General features: G+C 44.6%; 1 protein-coding gene across 1 annotated transcript; it reads right to left on the bottom strand.

Annotated features, from left to right (window-relative positions):
• Positions 1 to 801: 801 nt before the first annotated feature.
• On the bottom strand, positions 802 to 10178 carry LOC125512788 (ubiquitin carboxyl-terminal hydrolase 4). The gene is made up of 6 exons (XM_048677869.2): positions 9800 to 10178; positions 7976 to 8092; positions 5420 to 5518; positions 2423 to 2608; positions 2166 to 2347; positions 802 to 1405 (listed from the first exon to the last, which is right to left on the bottom strand). The coding sequence occupies exons 1-6, from the start codon at positions 10043 to 10045 to the stop codon at positions 1009 to 1011; spliced, it is 1227 nt and encodes a 408-aa protein (XP_048533826.1). The 5' UTR covers positions 10046 to 10178; the 3' UTR covers positions 802 to 1008.
• Positions 10179 to 10766: the final 588 nt, after the last annotated feature.

The following is a 10766-nucleotide window of genomic DNA, read 5'->3' as shown; positions in this document are numbered from 1 at the left end:
AAATCGTACACCGCTTGCACGAGGTGCGGACTTTCCGCGACGAACCTTGCCATAGCCGCCCCCATCGCTCTTCGAGATGTCGCGCTGCTCCATGACAATATGAATTCCCTTCTTCTTAGGCTCGACTTAGCCTCCAACACATTATGCAAAATCGCGAGCGGCGAGCTTCGTCGGGTCAAACGTTCCAAGCCAATGCTCGGTGGCGTAGCGGGCGGACTGCCACAGCCAAACGCCGTGGTCGGCAGCGGCGCTAGTGATCGATTCACACGAGGCCGTGGGACGGCGAAAGGTGGATCCGACGACAGGGAGGTGCAGCGGTGGCGGATTTGGTGGCAACGGAGTCACTGGAGGGCATGTGGCGGCACACAGCTGCGTAGGGGAGCGGCCATAGTGGCAGACGGAGGGGCGAAGGAAAACGAGGGACTCGGTGGCAGCGCAGGAAGGAAAAGGACTGCGGGTGCGCGGCCGCGCAATGTTCCGAACACACGTGAATGCGGTTTTGATTTTGCTGTAACCGTACGTGATGTACTTTTGCAGCACAATGGTCTGTTTTCTAGGCTGCCTCAAAATGTGACTACATAAATTTGCATATGGGACAACTGTTGGAGCAAATTTGCATATGGGAGAACTATTGGAGCCACGATTTTAGATATAAAATGCACCCCAAAAGAAACGGTTTTTTGGGCCGTTGACCTATTTAGGGCTGCTTTCTAAGGTGAGCATTGAATATGGCCTTTTTTGCATCCTAGACAAAGCACGGCGGTCCAGATTGCCGGAGCATCTGGGCTCAGGAGCCAAATCGCCATACAAGTTCTGTCCGAATCTGAATACCCGTTTGGTCTCTGTTACAAGAAAAACTTTAGTCGAACTTTCACTTATCGAATTACTCTATATTCTATTGCAGTGCAGTAAATAAACTGAGGAAATTTTGAAACCAAAAGGTATCAGGTTCCCATCCTGCACACTGTAATTATTATTTTCAGCGCTAGCACTAATCCTGGAAAATTCCTAGCTCTTTGCAACGCTCTCATAGAACAAGATGTAGCCATGATCGCTGTTGCCAGAATATTCGCGAGAAGAACCATAGAACGTTTGCAGGGTTGACTCCTGAATTTTGTCAACACTGTCATCGTCAAATGACAGCCAGTGGTCGCCGCTTTTAATCTGGCTTACATAATGTCCGTGGTTGGCAGCGTTCCCAACGTGGACTACCACAGCAAAGAGTGAGTATTCGCAATCCACATCATCAGAGGCACTGCTCAGCTTCAGCTCCATGGGGTATACCACTCGGTATGACAGTTTCTTGTGCTGACTCAGCTGTTCAATGAACTTGAAGCGCTTTAAGTGGATCACCAATATTTGTGGCGCCTTTTTTATCTTCATTCTCTTCTGTGCTTCTTGCAAACTGCACAGTGCACCACAATTTCAGTGTTAAAAGGAAATAAAGCAGCACAAACGGTCTTTTCACTTATGGTAGTTCTCGACGCACTTCTCTGTCTAGGGAGGACCAGGTTGACAACCTATTGAGCAGAACATACTGAACAAACAGACATCTGAGGCACTGAGCAATCATTTTAATAACTAAATATATACTCCCTCCGTTCCGTATCTAGACAAATCTAAGACAAGAATTTTGGGACGGAGGGAGTAGATTATATACATACAAACGATTATGCAATATGTACGAGGAACAAAAAACAAAAACTTGCAGAAAACATAACAAATTGAGACTGTTAACCTTGCCCGCAATCTGAGTGCAAGACAGCAGCAACGTCAAGTTTTTTTTTTTTGAGAAAATGGATCTACAAGCTCCTCTTTAAGAATAGTCCCTCCATTCCCAAATGTAAGTCTTTCTAGAGATTCCAACAAGTGACTACATACGGAGCAAATTGAGTGAATTTACACTCTAAAATATGTCTACATACATCCGTATGTTGTAGTCCATTTGAAATATCTAAAAAGACTTATATTAAGGAACAGAGGGAGTAGTTGTTTTGAACGTATTTACATATAGCTAAGATTTAATTTGGTAAGTTGATCCATTCCATAAGTAGCGCCATAACGATTTAAACTCTTGTTAGCAATTTGATGCGTAAAGCCTCTATTGTTGCTCTGAGAGACAGAACATTAAGGATCAAAATGACAATGACATAGAACATTGTTACCTGCAGCAGTTGTCACAGAAAAACTTGTCCTCGGCATTTAAAATCTCGGTGGAAAAGAAACTCTTCAGGCAGCTTGTTAGTGAACTATTCTGTTCAATGTCTATGCTCAAATCTAAAAATGTCTCATCCTTTGCGGTGACAGTCTCACACATCAGGCACTTTGTTTCATTGGTCAAAATACCCTGCAAATGAAAATGGTGATTATAAGCACAAAATTCTTGGAAGAAACGCATTCTTGCATTTTAGCGACTAGTCACCTGAAAATTCTTGTGGACCCATGTAACCAGCGGCTCCCTTCGAACTTCATTGGCTAAATGATAAACTTCACCATTTGCCACCCCTCCAGGGGATGTGCTTTCAGGAGAATCCTTCACGGTACTAAACTCTTTTTCCAGAATATCGACAATCTCATTCAACAAAAAATTCAAAAATTCATGGGCATCCTACAGAGAGCAAAGAGGAGTTACTTATGGAACAATTACTCTTTTATATCCCTAATGTTAAGAGTTATATATACTTAGCCATGTAATATAGTCATCGCATATTCGTATAAGGGGTTTTCTGCATATTTAACACACATGTACGTGCATATATATCGGCATACGGCCTCATGGAAATACAAGTTACGTATTTCCTCACATTGTATTGGAGCTTAGTGTTTCCTGACGGTCAATTACATCTCATTTTCGGTCTTCAATCAAATTCTCCGGATTCTCCATACCACGCATCCTCCAATGGCCACATCGAGCCAATCCTTAGGTACATCCCCGTGGATTGTTGATTCGGGAGCATCTTTCCATATGACTCCCGATTCTTCCGCTCTGTCATCCATTAGAGTTCTAGATTATTGTATTCATGTTCTTGCCGCATATGGTACTTCTCTTCCTATCGCTAGTCATGCCACTCTTAGCACTTCATCTTTTCATGTTGCTCGTGTTCCTCGACTTACATTGCAACTCTTTTATATTGACCAGATTACTCTCTGATCGTCGTGTTATTCTTGTTGTGCCCTCCCTCCCTCCCTCCCTCTCGGTTGCTTCTCACAACATGCACAAGTAGACAAGCTGTTTTGGTGACTTGCAGGCAAATCTTTTATATTTTTGATGCACTAAAAGCTTCACTTTTGGTGCTGCGATTGCTGCAGCTGGCTGGGTCAAAAAGTTTGACTTAGGACAATCCTAGAACTTCAATTATTTTGAAATGGAGGGAGTACCATCACTATAACACTGGCCTATGCTAATGTGAAATCTATAAATGTGACGGTGCCATATGATCTCTTATCTTATAGCTTACCCTTCCCAGTATATATATACATTGTATAGAGGTTGCATCAATTAATTCGGACCGGAGGGAGTAAGTTATATTATTTCCAGATTATGCCACATTGACTATCATAATGATTTGGTTGCAAATAAACAAGGTGATCTGATAATTGTCTGATTTGTATTGTATTCTCTTATTGTTATCTGTATATACATTACCTTTTGTAAGTATATATATACATATATAAATGTATTTCCTTCATATGTAGGTGCTTTTGTAGGTTCATATGTAGGCCTTGCTGCTGGCGTTGCGGCTGGCAGGAATGTGGACCCAGGAGCTGCGGACGGTCGCGGGCCTGCCTCGTGCGGTGGCCCTCGTCTCCAGCGGCGCCCACCTCCCTCAATCTGCGGTGGAGGCTCCGGCGTGGCAGTTGTTGAGGCAACGTGGTCGATTCCCCGGCGGCGGGTGCCTTTGGCGGCGCGCCGGCCTGTGTCGTGTGTTAAGAATTTGAGTTGTGCACTACATGCATAGTTTAAAAAGGCGCGCCTAAGCGAGCGCTTAAGCACGCCTAGGCTCCAGGCGTTGGCAAAACGCATTGCGCGTAACTATGCTTAATCTGCGCATAATTGCGCATAAGCATACACTTTGGTCAGTAAAGCGCAAGGCGGTGGCAAAACGCACAATTTACGCCTAGCGCTTTTTTGAACTATGACTACATGTAATCTTAAACTACATCTATCTCTTCCCTCCTGTATCTATCTTGTACGCTACGGCAAGGCTGTGTTGCCATCAATAAACAAACGCACACGGGTCTCCCAAGGGAGAGTAGGAACGCTTCTTAACCAAATCTTACATCGTGGTGTTTGTGTGGCGCCTCGCAGTGGACCCTTGCTGGCACTGCTCCAGCCCTGGCGGCCTCTAGACCTGCGTTCTCCAGTGTTCGTGGCTTGTCGGTGTCCTCTGCCGGTGCAGCTCTAGCCCCGGCGATTCGGTAGCCCTGCTCCTTCCAGCTCACACAGCTCGTCAACGTCCTGACGGCTATGCAACTCGGATCTACACTCTGCAGTCCTAGCTTGCCGGCGTCGCTGGTCGTCGTCACTTCCCCTGCGCCGATTCTCTCAACCTCGCCGCACCACCGACCCTGTACACCTCCACGCCTCGCTTGATGCCAGATCCCTTGTCGTGTTTGGTGGTGCCAGGTGCCACCTTCCGGCGGCCAACCCCCCTCCAGACATGGCGGCTCCGGCCTACAGCAGCTTCCTCATCTCAGATTCTGCATCCGGAGGCTATGGGATTGCACAGAATCAGGCCAAGGAGAAGTCTCTGCTCGGCTTGCCAATGCTGGCAGCGACGCTCGCGGGTGTCGTTTTCCTTCTTGGAGGCGCTGCCACGGCTTTCATCTACGCCCCTTTTCGAGCTCAGGGGAAACCTATGTCCGGTTCTATGGACCGGATGGCGGCAGCGGTGTGGCGTCGTTCTCCTTCTTGAAGGCGCTATCTTGCTCGCTCACAGTGTCCCCTGAGTTGGTTTTGGTGATGTTGGACGTCTTGCTAGTTCGGCCTGCCTCCCTTGTTCGGGGCTTAGTGAGTCCAGCTGTGTAGTTTCCTCTGTTCAGGCCGAGCATCCCTTGTCCTCTACTCCGGGCACCATGCTCACGCTTCCTTGCATTTGTGCCATGTGTTGTACCCTTATTTGTACTCATTCTAATTCCTTCTATTATCTGTATTCATTCTAATTCCTTCTATCAATGAAAAGATACGCAAGCTTTGCATATTCATGAAAAGATAATTGCTTAGTCAGTGTTTATATATGCATACATTAGTCAAGCTTTGGTTTTCATCTCCTTTGTATACAAAAATGTATTCCACGGTCTACGTACTGGTTTGCCTGGTGAATGATCATGTGAATGACGGGTAGCGCGCAGCTAATCTAGTTACCAAATAAATAAATACCTGAGCATTAATAAGCTTTGTAAGCTATCTGCAAGTTACCTGGTGCATATTACTACGAAACAATTCATTCTGTTTCCTCACTCTATGGACAAAACGTTTTGGAGAAATAACACCAGTCTTTTTCTTCGATAGGCTTATCTGCAAGTTATGAGTAACCGTTGTTACTAGACGAACAAAAATGTGCAGAAGTTTCAGGTAACATGTGCAAACCAAATAACATCATGCTCATGAAATCATAAATATGGAGAGTCATTAGCTACTAGAAACTAATAACATGTCTGCTGTCTTACCTTGGTTGCAGGTGAGTTAATCTAAGAAGTCATATTTTTACGAGTTAAGACAGTTATACGAAAAAATTATTAAAATTTTCAGCAAGCACCATGCAAAACTGACAGCTGAGACAAACCAAATTAACTACGGTACTATCTAGTATCTATGACTATAATGTGTCCAATCACTGCCCTGAAAGTGTAAATAATGAGAAACCACTATTTATATTCTACTCCCTCTGTTCCTAAATATTTGTCTTTCTAGAGGTTTCAACAAATGACTACATACGAAGCAAAATGAGTGAATCTACACTCTAAAATATGTCTATATACATTCGTATGTGGTAACCATTTGAAATCTCTAGAAAGACAAATATTTAGGAACGGAGGGAGTATAATATAGTTTTCTCAGGTTCAAGTACTCTTCCCCAAATCAAACACATACATGCGCGAGCACACAAAAAACTGCCATATAGTGAGGAAAAATTTCAGTCCGGATTGTCAAGAAACAATGTAATTTTATTACTCCCTCCGCCCCATAATATAAGAGCATTTTTGACACTAGTGTAGTGTCAAAAACACTCTTATATTACGGGACAGAGGAAGTACTTATTAGTGCTCTTAGTACTCCTCCATCACTCAATATAGGACGTTTTAGATACTGACACGGTCTCAAAAGTATCACTTTAACTGCTGCCTGCTTCTCTCACTTGTTATAATATGTCATAATTGACTTTTTTGTAAGAAAAAAATGGACGCCGATATCCACCACATGTGTGGCATAATAGGTATTCGCCCACACACCGTGTGTGGCATGAGCAGGGGGCAGCCCACACGGGCTGTGTGTGGGCGAACAGTAGAATTGCCCACACGTGTGGGCGCAGCTACTTCGTGCCACACGCCCAACAAGTACTACCCATCCCCACCCTGCGCGTGTGGCACGAAGCAAAATATGCCCACACGTCCTGGCGCAGCTAAAATAGGTACCCGCGGGATGACGATTTAGTTGCCATCCGGGATGGTAGATGTAGTTATCCGGGATGGCAAATATGGTTGTAAAAGCATGGCAACTCTCTCTGTTTTGGTTAACTATAGTTGCCATGTCTAATTTATGGTAGTTGCCACGTGTAAATGTGTAATCAAACCATAGTTGTTGTGTGTGATTAACTACTTGCCACATATGGTCAAACAATAGTTGTCGTGTGTGTTTACCTAGTTGCCACGTGTGGTTAATCACAGTTCCCATGTATGTTTACCTGATTGCCACGTACGCGCAACTGCAGTTGTCGTCTAGCAAACGAATCATAATTGCCATGTGTGTTTACCTAGTTGCCAGTACGCGCAACTGCAGTTGCCATCCAACAACGTACGACTGTCGTGTGGGCGAAAAGCAGTTTGCCCACACGCGCGTGGACTAGGTGGTGGCTGTGTGGGCAGAAACTAGTTCGCCCACACAGCGCAGCTGGCAACCACGTGCTGTGAGGCGTGTGGGCGACCTCTCCAACGCCCACACACCGGCCTTGTCCTACGTGGCACACGAAAACTGCCTCGGTGTGTCAAGATTCGTGCAAACTTAACTGTACGGTGATCCAGGCGTGTGGGCGAGTTGCAATGTTGCCACATGTGTGGGCGTTAGTGTTTCCGAAAAAAAATCTAGAATGAATTGCTGCTACCACTTTATTCTTTTGAACAAAATCATCATAACTTATCAATCACCAAAAAATATAGATTATCAAAGTATATTTCAAAAATTTGTGGATCCCAGTTCATGTGAACATCTAGATTATTTTTAGTTTCGACATACTGATGGTCAAAACTACGAATGATTGATTACTTGATTTGTTGGAGGACCTGCTATCTTTACACCACAGATACAAAAAGCATGAATGGATTCTTCAGTTTTTGCTACCTCTGCCCTACTTTCTGTCAAACCACAGTTTATAACCCTCTGATTAATGGAATCAAATAGCTCAGTCATTAAGTTGGTTCTGCTATCCATTAATTTCTATCAGAATTCTAATTACTTACCATAATCTCCTCTAAGAATCACCAAAAAAAACTAAAAAAACTGACTCCCATTCCCTTCATGACTTGACGACACAGTGATTTGAACCGTGTATGAGAAAAAAATCAATCTATTGGTAAGCATATATTTTTAGTAAAACCAATAATCTTCAAGATTACCATCTTTAAATTTTATGATGACATGGAATCCATGTGTGCACTGACTAGTTAGTGATAGAGTGGGTACCCTAATTGATTTTTTAGAGCAACAACCTATCAAATGTAGCAGTATATCAGCTAATAACAGTATTTGTATTTTCACCTGCGCAAAAAGATCTGCCAAGCAGGTCAACAAATTTTCCTCAGCATCTCCTGGATTCCTGTAATTTGCATAATATTCCAGCAACTGCTCCCGAAACGGAATACAATAATAAAGTGCCTGAAATAAAAGTATAATTTGGACATATTTAATATAGTACATGACACACCGATAACTGCACAGTACTTGTAGCAAGCATGAACGGATGGTCTGGGTAAAGAACCAATAATTTATTAAAATAACAAATGACAACAGGAACCAAAACTGAACATGGATAACAAATAATTGAAAACGGATAATATTTTTCATTTGTATAAGATGATCCTGATCAGAAAACAGTGAATGCTATCAACAGTACTAGGCAAAAGGCCCACAATAATACATCTATGCTAACAAATAGGCAACACAGGGATGTTAACCGTTGCTTTGTGTCAGGAATAACACTTCCCTTCAATTATATGGAAACAACCCCCTTCCCTGTTAACTGCGACGAAACATTAAACAGAACCAGTGCTATTGCCGGACTCATTTTCTTCATTTTAATGGATTTGAGAATATCAATAATCCACAATCAGTAATGCCAAACAGATATGTTGTCTGATTTGTTTCACAGGATCCATTAGACTAGTCATTCATCATGCACTCTTGAACATGGATAAGAGGACTAAGGGCATATCACCCTGCTGTAAATGTTTGCTAATTCTTGCATATTTCAAACAAACCAGGGGGGTGGGGGGCATATAATGCAAGAGCACAATAAAAGTGCCAGGGTTCCTGGATTTGGAATTTTATTATATGGGAGTAGGAATACCGACATTGCAACTCTAAAGGTAAACCTGCTTGGAACAGTTAAAATTAAGGAATAACTAATATTGAAGCATATGGAGCGAAGAGTACAAGTCATAGTTGATTCAGTGAATTATATTTTTGTATCAGGTTTTAGTAGCCGCTTAACTAGCTCACCATGTCTAAGCAAATGCCCACTGCTCGTCTACAAAAAGAAAACAGGGGTACAGGAGTAGCAAACCAGTTGGCATCAGACAGCAAGAAGGGCGGCTGGTGACGGCGCCGCCAACCGGTGGTGCCTCCAAGGCCACCAACCAGAGGAAAGCCCGCCAAGGTCACCGTGGCCGGCCGGAGGATGAGCTAGCGGAGCCAAGAGCCCGACCATTGCGGCCATCACGTCCACCTCAATCCGGAGACTGATCATAGCGGCAGGGCCCAGACACTGAGACTCATGTGGGCAGGGCGACAGTGGCGGAGCTACGTGAGGGCAAAAGGTGGCCATGGCCCGCCCAGCCTAAGAGCAAAACACTCACACTATGCATGAAGTGATGGCCAGCTCAAGAGCAATTCCCTTCAGATTAGCCTGCCCAGCCCGCCCAGTTTTTTGTTTCAAGCTCCGCCACTGCAGGGCGAGCTTAACAAATTAAACGTACTGGCTCGCAAGTTACACGAGTCGAGCCGAGTTTGAATCTGAGCTCGTTATGCTAACGAGTCAAGCCAAGCTAACTCGTTATCTTAACAGACTCTAATGAGTTGAGCCGTGGCTCAACTTGAGTTGAATTCCAGCCCTATCATCCACCATCACATCACCTGAGGAGAGGCACAATTACCTAACCATATCTATCAATGACAATGCCAAATACACAAAATTCACTAGCTAGTCCCTTGAACTGTGCCTGCCGCAAACAATCAACGATACCCTAACAGTTTCGAAAGGAACGACCTAATCAAAATAGAATGCGAATACCACCAGATTGGCACGGAACATGCAGCTAACACCACGGGCCGGTCAAAACGACGTAGTAGAGGGGATTGGGTTACCTGCAGCACGCTGTTGCAGTAGCAGGTATTGCCAAAATTCTCCAGGCCGAAGTAGTGCTCACCCTCGGGGAACTGGTCGCCGAGAGTTTTCTCGAGCCTGGAGACGCCCGTCCCGACGACTGACCACCGATCCAGAAATCCAGAGGCGGCGCTGGCGAGGGACCGGAGCCCCGACCCGACCGCGGAGCGGGACTTCTCCGCGGCCGGCAGGGCCTCCGCCGTCGGCGATCGCGCCGGTTTAGCCATCCAGGTTTTTTGGACGCCCTCGCAACCAAGCGCGCAGATGTAGCCTGTTTCTGTTAGCCGATGCTTTGCTTTCTTCAACAGGAAGGCCTTTGATGTGCATCTAAGATTTGACCTTGTTCTTAACGGAAACGGAATGGACTCTAGTTGACTTTGGTGCCCAGGTCTATGGCCCGCCCAGCCCATTGCAGAAACACTGTGTGGGGTTGAGAGTAGATGAGAGCAACTAGTTAACAAGCGCTTCTTTGAAAGCCTCGCAACAATTAACGTCACTTGGCGTGCTCTCAGCCATTCGCCACGTGTCGTGTTTTATGCGATCCCTTCGATTTTTTTCACACGCATTTTCGGCTTTTTAAATAATTTTTTCCTGGGTATTTTCGACGTTTTGATTTTTCATCGGTCTTCCTTAGTTTTTCAATTAAAAAAATTTAAAAAAATATATTTTGCGCGAAAAAACGTGTTTTCTTTTTTTTCGCGATAGTCACGGCTTTGCTTCCGCGAGGAGCATGGTTTTGCTTTCGCGAGAGTCATGGCCGTGCCTCTCGAAAATGAAAAAAAAACGTGTTTTCTGTTTTTTTTCTTTCGCGAGAGTCACGGGTGTGCTTTCGCGAGGGTCACGGCCGTGCCTCTTGGAAACAGAAAAAAAACGTGTTTTTTGTTTTTTTTCGTAAGAGTCACGGTTTTGCTTCCGCGAGAGGCATGGTTATGCATTCGTGAGAGTCAC

Source organism: Triticum urartu, chromosome 6A, assembly GCF_056163025.1.
Source record: "Triticum urartu cultivar PI428250 chromosome 6A, HENAU_Tu73, whole genome shotgun sequence".
NCBI lineage: Eukaryota > Viridiplantae > Streptophyta > Magnoliopsida > Poales > Poaceae > Triticum > Triticum urartu.
The sequence above is the reverse complement of the archived record's forward strand: the minus strand, read 5'-3'. Positions and strand labels throughout refer to the sequence as shown.

Coding starts and splice junctions, on each gene's coding strand:
- LOC125512788 (XM_048677869.2), bottom strand. CDS start 10,045: ATGGCTAAACCGGCGCGATCGCCGACGGCGGAGGCCCTGCCGGCCGCG. Junction 2,609..5,419: donor TTCGTAGTAATATGCACCAG/GTAACTTGCAGA, acceptor TGCTCTCTGTAG/GATGCCCATGAATTTTTGAA. Junction 2,348..2,422: donor GGGTCCACAAGAATTTTCAG/GTGACTAGTCGC, acceptor TTTCATTTGCAG/GGTATTTTGACCAATGAAAC.